The 19,992-nt window shown below is 36.8% G+C and overlaps 1 protein-coding gene across 5 annotated transcripts in view; it reads left to right on the top strand.

The window, feature by feature from the left end:
* Positions 1-18,081, top strand: part of PTPRC (protein tyrosine phosphatase receptor type C) — a 125,593-nt gene extending 107,512 nt beyond the window's left edge. For all 5 annotated transcript variants that reach the window (XM_041769415.1, XM_041769420.1, XM_041769428.1 and 2 more), the window contains 11 exons: positions 86-211; positions 2,431-2,588; positions 2,792-2,927; positions 4,775-4,924; positions 8,925-9,015; positions 10,279-10,412; positions 11,573-11,707; positions 13,328-13,450; positions 13,673-13,848; positions 15,364-15,499; positions 16,991-18,081. In XM_041769415.1, the coding sequence (XP_041625349.1) occupies positions 86-211; positions 2,431-2,588; positions 2,792-2,927; positions 4,775-4,924; positions 8,925-9,015; positions 10,279-10,412; positions 11,573-11,707; positions 13,328-13,450; positions 13,673-13,848; positions 15,364-15,499; positions 16,991-17,269 (1,644 nt within the window). In that variant the 3' untranslated portion in view covers positions 17,270-18,081. The remainder of the gene's footprint in view (positions 1-85; positions 212-2,430; positions 2,589-2,791; positions 2,928-4,774; positions 4,925-8,924; positions 9,016-10,278; positions 10,413-11,572; positions 11,708-13,327; positions 13,451-13,672; positions 13,849-15,363; positions 15,500-16,990) is intronic.
* The last annotated feature ends 1,911 nt before the right edge of the window (positions 18,082-19,992 follow it).

Below are 19,992 nucleotides of genomic sequence, written 5' to 3' on the forward strand. Positions count from 1 at the left end.
TTTGTTGTTTTGTTTTTAAAAGAATTCTAACAAGAAAATGTGTTTAAGTGAAAAACCAAAATTTTTAATGTTTTCTAAAATATAGAACAAGTGTGCAGAATACTGGCCATCGATGGAAGAGGGCACACGGGCTTTTGGAGATGTCATTGTAAAGATCACCGAGCACAAAAGATGCCCAGATTATATCATTCAGAAGTTGAACATTACAAATGTGAGTTTATTACATGACACTTATTTTCATATGGGTTGTCTAAAAACACAATTATGGAAGTAAGTGTAATATGAGAAATTATAATATATTTAAGAAAAAAATATATTTAACAGCCTACAGGAGGAGGATTTGCATTGGAACAATAACATGGGCCAACGGGGTCAAGTTAAACCTAGTTAAATCTACTGGTATCAAAAGTATTTGTAGAAGCTCCTGAGTGGCTCAGTCAGTTAAGCATCCAACTCTTGATTTAGGCTCAAGTTATGGTCTCAGGGTTGGGCCTGCTTAAGATTCTCTCTTCCTCTTTTCCCCATCCCACTCTGTTTCTCAAAAAACAAATATATATATATATATAAAATGCTGTGACTCTTGATGTATAAACAGCTCATTAATTATATTGACTAAATGATTGAGTTATTGAATGAATGATACAATGGCCCTTTTCTCATTGGTCTGTTACCATTATGGAAAGAATATTTATACAAATGGCACAATCAGAGAGCTCTTTCTGCCTATAGGTCCCTTCCTTGTGCTTTAATAAAACCACCTTCTTGCACACACAAAAAAACCCAAAACCAAATGGCAAAATTAAAGACTGTAAGAAATACAAAGTTCTAACTATGTAGTAAAGATAAAATGTTTAGTTCAGAAAAGAAAACTGTTAATATGACCTTAGATAATAGTTAAAATAGAGGTCCTCACACGTTATTGGATTTTTAAAATTTAAAAAATTTTTAAATTTATTTTTAAATGTATTTTTTAAGTAGGCTTCACTCCCAGCATGGAGTCCAATGTGGGGTTTGAGTTCACAACCCTGAGATCAAGACTTGAGCTGATATTAAGAGTCAGACACTTGGGGCGCCTGGGTGGCTCAGTGGTTGAGCATCTGCCTTTGGCTCAGGTCGTGCCCCAGGGTCCTAGGATGGAGTCCCATATCACGCTCCCCACAGGGAGCCTGCTTCTCCCTCTGCCTATGTCTCTGCCTCTCTTTCTGTGTCTCTCATGAATAAATGAATAAAATCTTAGGAAAAAAAAAAAAAGAGTGGGACACTTAACTGACTGAGCCAGCCAGGCATTTCCTAGGATTCCATGTTTATGAAAAGTTCTATAACAGGCAAATTTATGGAGACAGAACATTGATTACGATTGCTTGGAACTGTTGGAGGTGAAGCAGGAGAAGGGATGACTGCTAATCAGTAAGCTTCTTTTGGGAATAATGAAAATGTCCTGCAGTTCATGGTGAGGATTTTACAACTCTGGGAATATAATAAAAAAATGCTATACTTTAAATGAATACATTTTATGGTATGTGAATATATCTTAAAGTGGTTTAAAGATGCAAAAAATATCCTTACCAATTGTACATTTCTTCCAAGGTTTTCTAAGGCTCCCATGGCATTAGGCCCCCAGAGGGCTGTGAGACAATGAATCTGCCACCAATAGTTCATGGTAAAATACATGGTGGACTTGAGGCACGAGATCCCCAGGCCACATATATGGGTCCTATTGAGAGCTGGCTGCATTGGTTGGTCTCATTATTATTCTTAATTATATTCCTATCAGAAAATTACAACCAACCAAGTTTTGTTGTTTCCTCTGGTATCTAAATGTAGATGGTTCTTCTTCGTACCAGGTCAAAGAATTCATCTTGTAGTGGTTACTTTGACGTTGGAGCAAATATGAGCTGTAGTCTGGGGCTGACCTTCCTCAGGTGTCTCTCCACAGTTTGAGCTGACATTTCTAAATATAGGACGGCCTAAGAAATATAGCATTAACCAAACAATTTATCAGACTTTCTTCACATGAAGAAAATTAGCTGGCCTACCAAGTGGAAGTATTTCAAACAGCTGTGAGAACGGCCTTTACTTTATGTCTTTTTCCACCCACCTACATCTCCATTTTTTGGTGTGTGTGTGTGTATTTGTTTTTGTTGTTTGTTTTCGGTGTGGCGGCATGAAAGTTCCTAGCAGCTTCAGCTAACTTGTCATACCTTACTTACCTTACCAGTAAGTTATTGCTCACTGGTTCGTGCATGCCAACCTTGCATGACATCTCAACTACCAGTTATTAATTGGAAAGGAAAATGCAATCATGGCTGAAAAACTTGCATGAGGAGTTTTGGGCCCTGATGTTCTCTTCTACTTAATTTATGTCAGGTAGTCTGCCCTGAAAAAAAGAAAAAGAAAAAAATCTCACAGAAAATATTATCTCTTGCCTAGAAAAAAGAGAAGGCCACCGGAAGAGAGGTGACTCACATTCAGTTCACCAGCTGGCCAGACCATGGGGTGCCTGAAGATCCTCACCTGCTTCTGAAGCTGCGGAGGAGAGTGAACGCTTTCAGCAACTTCTTCAGTGGCCCCATTGTGGTGCACTGCAGGTAAGGGAACTCCCACAGCAGGCACCAGGGCTATTCCAGTCCTTCCTCTGGGGCTGTTAGGGACATCTTTCCCTTTGACAATTGCTCTTTTGGAAAACAGTTTGCGAGGAGAAACTTATATTCTTTCCTCTGCTTCTCCCCTTGTCAGCTTTTCTACTCATTTCCCTACCACGCTCATGCCTTCACTTTGTTTGTTTTGCCAGTGCTGGTGTGGGACGCACAGGCACTTATATTGGAATTGATGCCATGCTAGAAGGCCTGGAAGCGGAAAACAAAGTAGATGTTTATGGTTATGTTGTCAAGCTAAGGCGACAGAGATGCTTGATGGTCCAAGTGGAGGTATGTGCTAGCCTTCAATTACTATTCTCCCCTTTCATAAAAGGGTGGGTGGGAATGGTGATCTTAAAAGAAATCTAAATTCTTCTCAACTTTAAACAGTGGGTGAAAATGGTTTTATTTTCATTTCCTGAAAACTCAATCAACTGATAGGCACCAATCATAGAAGCATTTTGCATGTGGCTAAATGTGGCCGTAGAAGAAGGATGATTCCAAAATATATAAACAATAAACACATAAGTAAATAATAAAATACCATTTAAGTGTGTCAGAAAGGAAAAATAAATAAATAAAAAACCAAAAACTGATTTGGCAGCAGCTCATTAAATTAAAGCCAAGGGGACAGAATAGTATAGTGATTAAAAGCCTGGATTTTGGAACTCGGCTTACAAAGTTCATATCTCACTTTTTGTTCTTAACACTGTCTATTCTTTCACATGTTTTTAATGTTTCTGTGCCTCAGTTTAGTCATCTATAAGCTGGAAATAATGATCTATTTACCCTGCAAAGTTATGATGAGAAGGAAAGTATGTAGGAAAGTATGTAGGCAAGTCCCTGGCACATGTATGTAGTCAGTAATTGTATGTGATGGTTATTATTGAAAATGACTGCATTCAAGCCAGCAATTCCACATGTATGTTTATATCCACTAGAAGCACTTGGAAATGTGCACAACTAGAAACATGTGCAAGAATGTTCTTTGAATTCAGCACTGATAGAATAGAGGAGAAGAAGAAGAAGAGGAAGAAAGAAGAAGAAGAAGAAGAAGAAGAAGAAGAAGAAGAAGAAGAAGAAGAAGAAGAAGAAGAAGAAGAAGAAGAAGAAGAAAGGAAGGAAGGAAGGAAGGAAGGAAGGAAGGAAGGAAGGAGGAAGAAGAAGAAAAAGAAAAAGAAAAAGGAAGGAAGGATGGAAGGAAGGAGTATCTTTATTCATATCTCAGGGAGAAAAGGCAAAAAAATGTGGACATATGGACTCCATACAATGTATGCTCTGCTGCAGTTGAAAGGAATAATCTTGGTCTGTATCTATCTATGTGGTTAGATGCTCAGCTGCAAACCATGAGTGAATAAAATCACTGAATAAAACATATCAGATACAATTTATGGAATTTTAAGGAAGCACACAAAAATGTACAGTGTTTAGAGATACATAGATATTAGTGCAGAAGTATAAAAAAATTCAACCAGGAAAAAGAAAAAAAGAAAAATTACTTCCTGTGGAAAAAGTAAATGGGGCAAAAGAATACAATGTCAGGGAACTAGAGCTAGTGGTTAAAGAGGCTTGAGCTTTATCAGAAATATGTCATTTATTTAAAAATATTGGATTCAAATGTGATAAAAAAAAAAGTTAGGAGCCGTTAAATGTAGATTTGGCATATTGTGGGTTTTTTTGATAAATTCCTCTATTTTAAAAGATTCTAAAAGACTCTTTTTAAAAATGTGTTCTATGGAATATTAACGTGCATTCTTTTCTTCTTAGGTCCAGTGTGAAATTTGTTATAGTTTTAAATGTCAGTGACTTGACTTAGTTGCTCAATAATAGTCACTGAAGGAAGTAACAGACAATGCTTTCTAATTTTTAGAAATAAAATAAAAGGCATTATATAGTAGATATTTAATCTTTTTAGCAAGCTATTTTTCCTGGAAAAATATCTGATATGGAATTTGCTCACATTCCAGAGAACTGTGAGAGCCAAATTCCATAATATTCGAATGTCACATGTATCAGTTTTCTTTTGCATACATTGTATCAATATGGGCAAAATTATGGAGATGCATAATTTATTTAAATGTGATTTATAGAACTGTAAATTATCAGTTAATTATCCACATTTTTCTTTGAAATTGTAGGCCCAGTATATCTTGATCCATCAAGCCTTGGTGGAATACAACCAATTTGGGGAGACAGAAGTGAGTTTGTCTGAATTACACCCGTATCTATTGAACATGAAGAAAAGAGACCCGCCCAGTGAGCCATCTCCACTAGAGGCCGAATTCCAGGTAATAATAGCGATAGCAATAATGATAGTTATGGGTAGCTTTCACTGACGGCTATTTTCTAGCACTGCACTATACGTTTGACATGGTTCTCGAATTTGGGCCTTACCATAACCTACAGAGCACAGATGAGGAAACTAAGACAGAGAGTCTAAGAAAAATACCTGAAAACACACGGCTGTTAAGTAAGAGACTTGTTTAAATCTAGAAGCGTGTCTACAACCCACACTTTTAACCATTTCTCATTAAGCTGGTATAAAATAACGCGTCAAAATAATAGTATATACCCACAAAATTGGTCCGCCAAAGGCAATGTAGCATCTCACCTTTTAAAACCACATCTGGTTTTGGTTTGTAAAGGAAATAATTAGAGGAGTTTATGACTACTTAGGAAGTTTAACTGGCTGAAGCTGGTAGACAGAAACTAAAAGATAAATACATGTGTCCTACCCTATTTATTGGGCCATTACTCTGAAAGCTAGCTTAGGATGTAGTTCGCTCATTCAGAGTTCTTCTAACTATCTCCAAATTAATTGTTCAGTTGTCAAAAAAATTTTTATCATTTTTCTCTTATGATTCCCAGTGTACTGAAACTTTCAGTAAACTACCCAACTGGTCAACTTGGAGAGTTTATAAGACCAGGAACATGGTTTTAATCAGATGCAGAATTGTTTAACGTTTTGGTTCAAAGAGAGGATGAAGGGGGGTGCTGGTGGAGGTGGAGCATACACTAATCAGCACGTAGCACAATCCACCCGAAGACCATGGTATCCTGGAGGAACTAGCAGGCTCCCAGAGTAGTCTTGAGTAGAAGGACGTTTAATTGTTGTGTTCTTGTTCTTTTAGCTGACACGTCAACCACATTTCAGTACGCTCACCCTGCTAAACTGCATATACTTAGATACTGTTTGTAAATACTTGTAACTTGAACATTCATATGTAAAGTCACTAAAGAAAAGAGTAAATTCTGTGACTGAACAAATATGACTTGGTACTTGCTCTGTGTCAAGTACAGGTCTGGGCACAAGATTCAAAGTGTTTGCATGTAGACATGGTGATAGAGTGTAACCCAGGTCACAGGTACTGACTGTAACTGATAGAAACAGTGAAATTATTCATAAAGGAAGACAGAAAATAAGAGGAGAGATGTAGGTTACTTGGTAGATCTGGTGATAGGAAGTTAAGACAGTTCTTGTCAATTGTCTTTCTTTCTAAAGAGAGTATGAAGCAAAATCATCAGTTAAAAGCTCAAGGGGACAGGAGTGAGTATAGGGCAAAGAAGAGCTTATGCTTGAGGAAGGGAAAAGTATATGAAACAGTTATATCAACGTAGGAAAGCAGTCTCCCTAGACAAAGGTAGTGGATTGCTGGAAATTGTTGCTGGGTCATTTGAAATGTATGGTCATGAATTTAAAGAGAGTCCATTGGTTTTATTGTTTTCTACAGAAACATTGAAAATAGGGGCTGTGTATACAGATAGTTGGGTTAAACTCATCTAGAATTTCTTAAAGTGACTGAAAGTTGGAGACAGACAATAGAGGGTGTTAGTGCGTGAATGATATAGTGGTGGATGATACAGAGAAAACTGGCCAGAGAAGGGCATGGGGTCCATAAGGAAAGTAGTAAGGCCAGTATGTGGAAGGTTTTGACAGAATCCCACATTGAGAGGCTGAAGATACTAGAATAAAGGAGTGGGGAGAAAAGAGGTAATTTTCAATAATGAGATGGTTGAAATTGTAATTTTTAAATGAATGTTTGAAATGATTCTTACAAAGCTAGATGGAGAAAGTGAATGGCAGAAGAGTGGAGGGAAAGGTGATGATAAGAGGTAAAGAAGCTAAGAATGGACCAGAATGTTGCATAGATCATCCTTGTCAATGTTGAAGTAACCAAGAATGATGACAGACAGATCTGGGGAGACAAATTAGGCAAATCTAAAACTAAGTGGAGTGATCCAGTAATCAGTACCTGAAGCCTCTAAGAAAAGCCAAAGGAAAGTGGCATGATGTTGGGAAAAATCAAAGCAGCTGGGCTTTTTGAAGGAGAAATGAATAGAAACAGTTTACACGTAGAAACAGCACATTAGATGTGATATATATGGGATATAAGTGGGGAATTCGGTGTTTTTTAAAAAGAGCTACTGTTGCATTTTTGGTGGTGTTCCCAAGGGACACTCAGGTTTCACCTGGTGCACAGGCCCCCACTCCCACCCTTCCCTTTCCTCTTCCTCCTCCCCCTGCCCCAAGAAATAACAGGTGAAGGGACCTGTTGGGAGATAAGCATTAAGATGGATAGCAGTTTGCTGCTGACAGACCCTGAGTACCAGAGACTGGTGAGATGTAAGAGACTGAGTTGCATTTGAGGATGACCATCTAGGTAATTATTCAGTAATAGAGCTCTAGCAAATACAATGCATTGGGGGCTGAGACTTGTTGCAGGGACTGAGGTGTGAAAAACCATTTGTGTCTTAAATGAAGGTAAGCCTTTGGCTTTATCTATAATACTGGGTATTGGTGGGAGGGCAGGGGCCACTGGGTGACCATTTTGACAAGCAAAAAGTGTGATGCCTTCCAAGGCAGTCAGCCTCCACGCAGTTCATTGGGGTGAGTTCAAGTGGCCTGGTATTCCATGATGAGGTCTTCATTCACTCAGTGACACAGCAATGCATGGGGTTTGAAACAGGATGCCATGTTGAGTTTGAAAGAGCGCACCATGTTAAAAGATACACATATAGACCACACATACATCCACATGCACGTATGTTTGTGCATGTATAAAATCTTACTAAACTATATATGATGCAGTCTTTTGGTTTCGATTATTCATCCACATGACAAATATTTATTTAAGGACCAATGGGAAGAAAGGGCTGTAGGCAGAGAGATCGTCCAGAGGAAATGACATTCACCCTGATAGCTCAAAGGCAAGTAGGTGTTAGCAGAGCGACAATAAGGGAAAAGGGTGATCACAGGACACACGGAGTGAACGGACAACTCAGCCTCTTCCCAGAGTTGAGGAGGTCATGTGGCTGAGGTGGAAGGGGACCATCAAAGGGTGAGGCTGGCCTGACCATCAAGAATGCACCCTTAAAGGTTTTTTTGTGTAGTTGGACACTTTCTACCGATGAAGGCAGACTGCTGAGGAGCCTCCGTGGGACTCTGGTTTGTTTTGTTTTTTTTTTTTTAGTTTTTACTTCTTTTTTTATTTTTTATTTTTAGAAATTTATTTTTTATTGGTGTTCAATTTGCCAACATATAGAATAACACCCAGGGCTCATCCCGTCAAGTGCCCACCTCAGTGCCCATCACCCAGTCACCCCCAGCCCCCACCCACCTCCCCTTCCAACACCCCTAGTTTGTTTCCCAGAGTTAGGATTAGAGCAGGTGAGATTGAAGATCAAGAGGCCAGTTAAGAAACTGTTGATGTTGTCAAGTGAGAAATGAACGTGGGACGTACCAAGTCCCACGGGACTTGGTAAAAGCCAGAGGATTTGAGAACCCCACCAGCAGAAATGATAAGTCTTGCTGACTGATTAGCTACTGTAAATGGGAGGGAAAGCAGTAGGGAAGGCATAAACCAATGAAGTATCAATTATTGGAAGCACGAGCCAAGCCTTCTGTATCTGGAGAGTTTATTACTCATCATCTACAATGATGTACCGCTGCAATATGGATAATCATCAACATCTGTACAGTGCTTCAACCTGTACAAGAACAAACCGTACTGTTTTGTTCTCCAGCAGCTCTTAAGTAGGAAACCTATTGTGTTATAAAATTGGATGCATTGGGTCCAAACTTGCCATGTCAAAAATATTAAATGCCTGAAAAAATAAAAGGAAAAATTCAGAGGCAAACTTAAAAATTATGAAGTATAAGGAATGCATACAAATTTCACAAACCTTAATGACATACTTTTCTTTCCGGAACGTCTTTGGCCACAGTAATAAGCAAAACCACTACTCACATCTTAACAATGGTGTTCCATTCTATTTTCTCACTCTCAGAGACTTCCCTCATATAGGAGCTGGAGGACACAGCATGTTGGAAATCAAGAACAAAATAAAAGCAAAAACAGGAATTCTTACATCATTCCATGTATGTAGAGTATTTTATGGGTTGTTTTTTTTTTGGTATCAGATAAAATTAAACTCTTTTTCAGGTTTGTTTAATGTAAGATGTGCACACACAAATGATTTTGAAGCAAGTTTTCAACATTGGGTTGACAGTAAAAAATAACTGTCTATTTAAATTTGATTATAGCAAATACTTTGCACCCCAAACCTTTACAATAGACTTTGGAAGATAAACTGAATCCAGTATTTTCCTTCTACCAGTTATTTTAGAAATGGGCTGTCAGAAAGACATAACCTCTGAAGCTGAGAGGAAAAAGGCCAAGTCCTCTTTACTAGTTCTCTCTCATCTTTAGCTAATTTCAGGTATTTGCTTCAGGGGAATTGCCAATAGCAAACATTACTTCCTTTTTTTCCTTTCTGTTTTCTTTTTATCCCTTCCTCCTATCTGGGAGATTAACCGTAGATAAAAAGTACCCTGTAAACTGTTAATCATCAAGTTTAGTAGATCAACAAAAGTACAATTTCAATACTTGAATTCTGCTACCTAAGAATATTACAGGACTATCTGGTGCAACTTTAGTTTTATTCATTTGCATAAACTAAAATTAGCATGGAGAAAATATAACCCAAGCTAATCAACTAGACAACCAAATACATCATATTAAAAATTGGTTGACCTAGTTAATTTCTGAAGTCCTTATAAATATGCGTTCAAAATCTGGAATTGATGGTAATGTAGCTAATCAGATCACTTGATCAGGATATTATAGACCAAAGAAATAGAAAAACAGTGAGAAATTATGGACTAAATAATTTTTTTGATCAAATAATAAATCAACTGAGATACCTATTTAACTAAGGTTGTTAATTTGCTGTTAGTAGGATATAATAGAGAAATTAGATTTTTTACCTAAGCTACGTATTTTTAAAATTTTATATATGTATTTTTAAACATATCCAGCAGAATGATGATATTTCATGGAAAATGAAAGTAGGTGTGTCAAAGATTGAGTGATCATATGGAATATTATGATACCTATTTGTTGTTTAACATGGTGTTTTATCCCATTTTTTTTCTAGGAACTTTTTTTGAAAGCTTCTTTTTCTTAGATTTCTTTTTTATAATTTGTTAATCAATATGAGCTGAATTTTATGTAGGGTCTCATTTCATGTACATCAGTACATTTGCATAATGCAATCTGTCACTTCTTTAATTTCACATGACAATCAAGCAGAGATTTGAATTGTTTTAAAGAAAGACTTACTACTAATTTATCTTACATAGATGACTTTAACAGAGTGCCACTTAAACATGAACTGGAGATGAGCAAAGAGAGTGAGCATGATTCAGATGAATCTTCTGATGATGACAGTGACTCAGAGGAAACAAGTAGATACATCAATGCGTCTTTTGTAATGGTAGGTACTTAAATTTCCAAAGCCCAAGATCTAACCCTTTAAAAAATGTATTTTAAAATACATTGTAAAAAAAATCTAAATTTTAATGGCCATTCATTAAGTTATTTTCTAAAAGAATTATGAGCTTGGCCATAACTATATATTGATTGATACCAAAGTTTCAATTTTATTTTAATTTATTTATTCATGAGAGACACAGAAAGAGAGAGAGGCAGAGACAGAGGAAGAGAGAGAGGCAGGCTCCTCACAGGGAGCCCGATGTGGGACTCAATCCCAGGACCTGGGATCATGACCTGAGCCGAAGGTAGATGCTCAACCGCTGAGCCACTCAGGTGTCCCTCAATTTTTAATACTATATTTTAACTTACTGAAAGACTTAAAGATATTAAAACTTAATGTGTTGATATGAAATAAGACAATGCTTATTAGTTACAATTGATGGACCAATAGGACTCTTCATACGAATTTGAAAAATAATACAATTTGAGAAAATACAAGTATTTGAAAATGTTTATACTTACTCAGATACACAAATTGTAGGCAAGTAAGAATTTGCATGTTTGCATAGCTAAAAAAATTTCATTCAGATTATCTAAATTATTAGATGAGTCTGTGTCACATAACCTTTTTTCTTTTTTTAGTAAATAGAATTCTAACAAGGAAAAATACTTTTTGCATATATACCAAGTTGGATTTATTTTCCAAATTTTTCTAAAACACACTTATAGAATATTAGTTTGCATCTAAGTTATCAAAAATAAATAAATAAATAAATAATAAATAAATAAATAAATAAATAAATGTTATCATAAGACTGTGTAGATATCAACTAGAGACATGATGAGGATCAAATAATTATGTATTTTTTTACAACCACATTTACTTTTTTTAGTTCTTTTTGGAAAAAAACTTGTTTTGTTAATATGTTCTAAACTTGACTTCATATTATTAGCTAAGTATTATCATTAATGAAATAAGATATTAATTAAATAAATATAGACATCATACTGTTTCTTGGGCCTAAGGATCTTAGGGTTTTTATGTAACAACATTGGTATCAAATTAAGTGACGATATTTTCAAATGGTTATTTTAAGAATCCATTGCTCTCTCATCAGTGAGCGAGAGTAACAGAATCTTTTTCTCCCTCTCTTTTTAAAGAGTTACTGGAAACCTGAAGTGATGATTGCTGCTCAGGGACCCCTAAAAGAGACCATTGGTGACTTTTGGCAGATGATATTCCAAAGAAAAGTCAAAGTCATTGTTATGCTGACACAGCTGAAGGATGGAGACCAGGTTTGTGTCTTTAAGAATATATTTTTTTTGTCTTTCTGTCATAAAATATCATTCTCCATTCTCGGATTACTTGCGTGATTGCTCTACCCTAGGATTTTTGACCCTTGTGTCACACAATTGCCTTTGTTCATTCCTCCCATCTTCCATCCAAGTATTGGCAGTTGGCATCTCATGTCTGGGTTCTCCCGCCCTCCTTTCTCTGGTCCTACACACCGTCTGTGGATCGTCTAGTGCACGGCAAGCCCAGCATCACTGCTTGCTACAAACAAGCAACAGACACATTTTCCTTCTATTTTCTTCAAATGAAAACCAAACTCCTCAGTGTGATATTTAAGATCCTCAATAACCAGACCCTCATATATCATTCCATTTTCTTCATTTTTTTTATGTTTTCCATAATTTCTATTCTGAAGAAGCAGATTTCCTGACTGAATCTTGACACCATTTCATTTTCATCACTGAGACTTAATTTACTGGCATTCCATATGTCTAAATGTGTCCTCTATTCCCATTTTGATCCTTTTCTTCTAGCTAAATAGAACTCCTGAAAAATTTATCTACAAAATGCCTTCTTTATGTTCATATAATATTCATAATTATGAAGTTGGAGGTGAACCTAAGATCTCATTTGATCTGCTTAATGCCTGAGCTGTGTATTTGATCTTTTCCTTAATACCTTGAGTTACCAAAATCTCATTGGTAATAGACGCTCCATAGTTGTGGCACATTATGTGGCATATGTTAAATCCTATTTAATGAATACTCTCATAAACATGCCTTCTCCTTCTTTCTTTTCTTTAATTCCCTACCCCTGAACATAGGACCTGTTTTATTTTAGGTTTTCTTTTTCTTTTCTTTCTTTTTTCTTTTTTAAAAAAGAAATAACATGTTCAGATTTCCGGCATGGAATCCTAGTGATCTTTTCTTTCATCTAAATTGTGAAAGCCAAAAAAAAATTAAATAAAAAAAATAAAATAAATTGTGAAAGCCAGGTACCAAATGCTGGTTTAGGCAGGAACACTTGTTGCTGTCAGCGGTTGTGAGACTGTAGTTGGTGTAGGACCATTTGCAGAGAGAGAACACATTTTTGAAATCCACTTGCTCTTCAGTCTGACCCTTTACTTAGGTACACAGTCAGCTCATATAAAGCTGCTCAAGGTGATGGTCCTCAAGGTACAGAGACAAAACTCCCAAAGATCCTTTCTCAAGGACCACTGGAGGGGCAGTGACACTTGTGATTGCGTTGGTCACGATCAACACCAGCTCAATCTATAAATCTCAAAAAGATGATAATAAGGGTATGGAAGGAAGAATCAAATCTCAAAGACCTACACCAGTGGTGACAGAGCCATCCCTGTGGTGTCCTGGCCACTTTGGTTATTCCTCAGTTCCCTTGATTTGCACAGGTACTGTGGAGTGGGCGCCCAACATACTTAAGGTAGATTTAGAGTTTTATGGCCAGCTTTCCATTTTAGAAGACAGTTAGTCATTTCCATTTAATAAAATAGAAGGAAAGAGAGAGGGGAGAGAGACAGAGACAGTAAGAGGTGCACTGAATACCTTAAAAAGCAAACAGAACACTTGTGTGGAAGTTGTTGAATCATATTCTTTCTTATCTAGGAAGCCTGTGCTCAGTACTGGGGAGAAGGAAAGCAAACATATGGAGATGTACAAGTTGATATGAAAGAGACCAACATATCTTCAGCTTATACCCTCCGTGTATTTGAACTGAGACATTCCAAGGTATGTAAATCATTTCAGGAATACCTATTTTTGATCTGGGAATTGATCTTCTAGAGAAACGAATGTAAATTACTCCCTAAAAGCAAAGGAAAATCCACCTGTTTTCAGAATCAGACTTTAAGAGGAGTTAAAAGAAAGTAATTGTGGCCAAAGTGTGACTATCAAATTATTAAATGGACTGAACCTGACTTGAATTCACGTTCCCTTCTTTTCTGGTTTTAGAGGAAAGATTCTCGGACTGTGTACCAGTACCAATATAATAACTGGAATGTGGATGAGCTTCCTGCAGAACCCAAAGAGCTAATCTCTATGATTCAGGCTCTCAAAGAAAAATCTCCCAAGAATTCCACTGAAGGGAATAAGCATCACAAGAATGTGCCTCTCCTCATTCACTGCAGGTGGGTGGGATTTGATAAGATATTCTCTAAAAATCATCACAATGCTTGACTTCATGGTTTACATTTCCTGTTAAATTCTCTTTATCCTGACCTATAAAATGCATGACCACAGTGAAAGCCTCTTGTGGCGTCACTCTCTCTGTTTCACTCCCACAGCTTAACTATATAGAAATATGAGAGCGGTGATTATACTACAGTTTTAGGGTTTATAAGTTTCTTAATGCCAGCGTCACCTCATGTTTGACTCCCAGTGCCCAACATTGAATCTGGAATGTCATGTGTCCTGGGTGAATTAATGAATGAATGGTAGGATGCGTGAACATTTTATTTATGCTTATGTGCATTGATCCACTCTGTTAGGTACTAACAGAATCCGGAGGAATGAATGCTTTCCTTCAGTAAACATTTCTTAAGTTATGTATTCACCCAAAAAGACTTTAATAATATGTATAATTTTTGACCTTATTAGTTTCTGCTCTGTAGGCTCTTAACTTTCATCTGTGAGAGATGCCTACGTATCTACCTTAAATAAGAGATATTGAAAGAAGGATGCATAATATAAAATGTTTACATAAAACATATTAAAGTAAGTGCAAAATGAAAAATATAAAGTAAAATGAGAAATGTAAATTTAGCAAGATGCTTTTAGAATTTTTGAGAAAGCTTTGTTATTATTATTACTATTATTAGAATTGCATACACTATTATCAAGTCCTTAGAAATACACTATTTTTCAGCCTTTATCAGCATTTTCAAAGGTGAAAATTTATGCAGAAAGAAAGCTAAAGAAGGCAAGGTTAAGCTTTAAAACTATATGTGTTTCCTAGGATATGGCTGAAAGCCTATTTTATGTCCTTTAACTAAATTTACGTGCCATAAATAAAATCCTGCTAATAACATATTCTCTACATTGAATCTTTATTATAATGTACTTACTTACAGTTAAGTAAATCATTGAGTTGTCCTCTTTTTAATGAATAATTCTACTACGTATCATTTTTCTATTGACGCAGAAATCTGGACATTTGTGAAAACGCATGAGAGAGGCAGAAGAAAGGAGAAAAAGCAGGCGGTCTAGCAATATACAAAATATTGGGTCCAGTATTTCTGGTTTTATTGATTTCTAGGCATGTCTTTATCTTCCCTAAATCTTGACATCCTCATCTGTCAAATTGGCATTCTGGCACCTGTCCTAGCAACTTCCTTACAACTCCAGATGTAAATTAAAATGCATTATAACCCATAAGATACTAAACAGAAGAAAACAAAATATTTTTAAAGCCTGAGAGAAGTATTTTTTTTTAAACTATAGGATTATTATAGTCTCAAACTGAAAAAGTTTGTCCAAATAATGCTTTTAGCAGAAATGTGTTGCTCTTAAGAGATTGGAATAATAGAACTACAATAAACACGAAGTGAAGAATGCATTCCAAGTCTTTCAGTTTTTATTCTCATATGACTTTCTCCATAAAATGTAGGATTATTTTCCTTTTAAAACTTTTCTTCCTTTTATAGAGATGGATCTCAGCAAACAGGACTATTTTGTGCTTTGTTAAATCTCTTGGAAAGCGCAGAAACAGAAGAAGTAATAGATGTTTTTCAAGTAGTAAAATCTCTCCGCAGAGCTAGACCAGGAATGGTTCCCACGTTTGTAAGTAGACCTCACAGTTGCTTTTGAAGTGTTTTGCATTATTTTGATGGCTTCTTCTCTCTTTCTTTCCTCTCCCTCTTCGCCAATCCTCTACTTCCTTTTCTTCCCTTCCATCCACCTTTCTAGTCTTCTTTTCTATCTTCCTTTTCTACATAAGTCACATGAAGTCATTATTAATATAAATAAAAGAACTAATTAGAGCCTGCCAGCAACTTGTTGTGGCAATCCACGGAGAACGTTTCTTCAAATGTCCATGAATTCCCTAATTTCCTCCATCTTCACTCCTGTATTAATGTGTATTGCTATGTAACAAACCACTCCAGAATTAGGGACAGAAAATAAATTATTATAGTTCAATAGTCTATTGGAGCAACTGAATAATTCTGCCAATATCAACTTCAGCCAATTTGGACCAGGCTTGCTCATAGTTTTGCGGCGGCTGATGTGTCTGCTAGGGTTTGGCTTGTCCAAAATGATCCCTACTACCAACAGATGGTGGCTGCTAGCTTTTAGCTCCGGCAACGGAGGTGGGTAGACAGTAGGTCTTTCCTTCTCCAGAAGACTGGCCTAGGTATATTCATATAAAGGCAACCGGGTTCCAAGAAGTAGGCAGTGGTGTGTGAGAACTCTTGAGGTTCAGGCTTGGAACTGGCCCAACCTGCCTTCCTCTGCATTTTCTTTATCTAAACAAGTCACAAGGCCAGCTCAGATTCAAGTAATGGGAAAGTTGGCTCCACCTCTCCTTGAGAGGGTCTGCAAAGCCACACTGCAAACAGGTGTGGACACAGAGGATAATGAGCGTGGCATTTTTGTAGTCAAGCTAACACGGATCGTCTGTAGAGGGTAGTCTGGAAAGGCATAACTAGTCACCATATCAACCTAACCAGTCACTCAGACCTCTGCAGCATGTAATCGGGCAGGACATTGAGCTGGCATATAACTGATTTTAAAAGTGCACTGAGTGCCTGGTATGTGCATATGCCATTAAGAGACTCACTGTTTAGTGTGAGGAAAAGGCAAAGATTTACTAAACAATGTAGTAATTGAAATGACAGAGAGATTATGCGAGGAGCCTGGATGACAGCACCGAATTTAATCTGTGGCTACCCGGATTGGCTTCCGGAAGCAAGTGACTTCTGCTACGATACTTAGATGAAGGATGCATAGGCCTTAACCAAGAAGATAAGCACAAAAAGTGGCCTCGTGGGCCATGGAAAGGAGACACCACGTGGTGGTGTGTGAGGGGTATGAACATGCTTGATGTTGCCCCACGGCAAACTTTGAGGACTACCCCGCAGTCGGGCCTTTAGAACTGTAAGGGACTAAGCCATTTAAAATGCTCTTTTGATAACAACATAGAGTAGTTCCTGTTATCCAAGACTTTCAAGTCAACGACTAGTTCTTGCTGCTTTTCACTTGACATAAAAAATCATCACATACACTTTCTTTATCATAATTACATATGCTTTCTTGCTTCTTTCTTTTTACCAGGAGCAATACCAATTCCTCTATGATGTCATTGCTAGCACCTATCCTGCCCAGAATGGACAAATAAAGAAAAGCAACAATCAAGATGATAAAGTTGAATTTGCTAACGAATTGGTGGACAAAGCAAAGCAGGATGCTAATTGTGTTAGTTCTCCTGGTGCTCCTGATAAGACTAATGAAGGAAACAAAGAAGATGAAGGTACTAAAGTCACAAGTAGCCCTGAGGAGCCAGAACATTCTGCCAATGGTCCTGCGAGTCCAGGTTTAACTCAAAATGCATAGGAAAAGACATATACAGGACTCAAGCATTGTATTAGGTGTTATTTCTGGTTTTTTAGGAGTAGGAGGACAAAATAGATATACAGTGGATTAATGCAGTACATTGGACCAATATTTGAGAAGCTTCTATTTTACTACTGTAGAAACATATTTAAGACAATTTTGCTAAAAACTTTGTACAGTTTTATGCATATTTTAAAATTTTACCTATCACTTAGCAAAAAATAACTTCTTTGTAGTCTTTGGGTGTGTGTGTCTGTGTGTGTGTGTGAGGGACAGAGACAGCAACAGAAAGAGAGAGAGGGGTTGCTTTTAAGTGAATTTAAATGCTTTTGAGAAACCTTGCCCTTTTTTTTGAAGAAAAAATACATTTTATACAGAACATATTAAGTTAGTTTACAGGACCTACTTTTTAAATCATAAATTGTGTGTGGCCTCTAAGGATAAAATGTACATTTCTAGAATGACCTCAAGATGTCCTCCTTGTTCTACTCATATATATCTTATAGTTTACTAGTTTACTTCTAGAAATAGACATAAAAGTAGTATGTGTGTGTGTGGTTACTACAAGAAAGTTAACTAAATTAACATTTGGAAATCTTATATTCCATATGTTAGCGTTTAGTCCATATCTTTCAAGCTCATTTAATCTAATTTAAAATTTTCAAGCAAGCTTATCTTGTTAGATTCACACGGTGTTTATAATTTTGCAGCCTGGGTTATCCTCTGTATAATATGTGAAATTCATTGCTTGATACTTTTGACCAAGAATTATGTTTGTTGCAGCTGAATTTAAATAAACATCTTTAAACAAATACCATATATATTAATATTCATAGGCGAAAATAGAATTATGTCAACATATTTGTGTGAAATATCTACATTTGAAACACGATCTAGCTATTTTTATGGAATACAACACTGATATGAGAAATGCAATATTGCACATGCATACTCTTCACGTTAAAGTCCATCCTTGACTTTCACTCAAGTGCCTTTACTTTGTTTTTTATCCATTTGATTTTAATTCCAGGATAGTTGATATACAGTGTTATATCAGTTTCAGGTGTACAATGTAGTGATTCAACAATTCCATACATCATCCAGTGCTCATCACAACAGAAATGCATTGGCGTTGAATTTCTCAAATGTTTAAACTGCAATAGCTGAATTCTGGAAAAAGCCCAAGGGCCATAGCTTGGTGAACGGATAAGGAAGATGTGGTATATATACACAATGGAATACTACTCAGCCAAAAAAAAAAAAAAAGAATGAAATCTTGCTATTTGCAACAACATGCATAGAGCTAGAAAGTATTATGCTAAGGGAAATCAGTCAGAGAAAGACAGATACCACATGTGGAATTTTAGAAATAAAACAAACAAGCAAAGGGAAAAAAAAGAGAGTGAAAGGCAGGCCAACCAAGAAACAGACTCAACTATAGAGAACACACTGCTGGTACCAGAAGGGAGGTGGGTGGGGGATGGGTGAAATAAGGGATGGGGGCTAAGGAGGGCACTTGTTGCAATGAGCACTAGGTGACGTATGGAAGTGAATCGCTGTATTGTACACCTGAAATGAATAAATACTGTATGTTAATTAACTGGAATTTAAATTAAATCTTAAAAAATATTCTTAGACTGCTTTTACCAGAAATTGACACCAATAATCATAATGAAATTGAATCGTTATCTTTTCTTATACATCATGTATTGTGTTACATGTTCTTATATGAATTATATAAGTGCATATTAAGTTGTAGGCATAATGCAATGAACATTTGTGGGACGTTTCACAGATCTCCATTTAAAAAAAATTTTTTTGAGAGAGAATGCACCCCATGCATGGGGGACGGGTGGGGCAGAGGCAGGGAGAGAGAGAATCTCAAGCAGACTCCCCACTGAGTGCCAAGGCTGACAGGCGGCTCCATCCCCACGATCAGGATCATGACCTGAGCCAAAATCAAGAGGACCGAGCCACCCAGGTGCCCCTGTCACAAGTCTCAATTTTCATTTTAAAAGATCCATAATCTAATAATTGTTTAGGATCATACAACATTTAAGAAAAATGTCTTTTTTTTTTTTTTTTTTTCAAAAAAGTAATGAACAACGCTGTTTCTGGTGAATCCTGCATCAGCTTATTACATTAGTCACACGCCAATTTTAGGTTAGCTTGGTTTTCTGTATCTTCACACTCCTGAGTGATTTTAAATGTCTTAACTATATATCATCAATTACTTTCCATTCAACTCAATTTATCTTATTCATCTTTCTAATTTTTTTTTAATTTTTATTTATTTATGATAGTCACACAGAGAGAGAGAGAGGCAGAGACACAGGCAGAGGGAGAAGCAAGCTCCATGCACCGGGAGCCCGACGTGGGATTCGATCCTGGGTCTCCAGGATCGCGCCCTGGGCCAAAGGCAGGCGCCAAACCGCTGCGCCACCCAGGGATCCCTTTTTTTTTAATTTTTTTTTTTAATTTTTATTTATTCATCTTTCTAATTCTTTTATTAGACATGGGAAGTTAGCAATTAATTCTTACATTATTGGACTGTACCCTGTTCACATAGGAAAAGAAGTGAATTTTAGAACGAAAGGGTAATTTTTAATTTATATCGAGTTGACTTATTATCGCCTTACTTATTAATGTGAAAGGGGAGCCTAGAGTCACCCATTAAGGGGACCACGAAGAAATAAAGCTTGCTTTCACTTCTCTCGTTAGTC

The sequence above is a fragment of the Vulpes lagopus genome, chromosome 1 (genome assembly GCF_018345385.1).
Source record: "Vulpes lagopus strain Blue_001 chromosome 1, ASM1834538v1, whole genome shotgun sequence".
Classification (NCBI taxonomy): Eukaryota; Metazoa; Chordata; class Mammalia; order Carnivora; family Canidae; genus Vulpes; species Vulpes lagopus.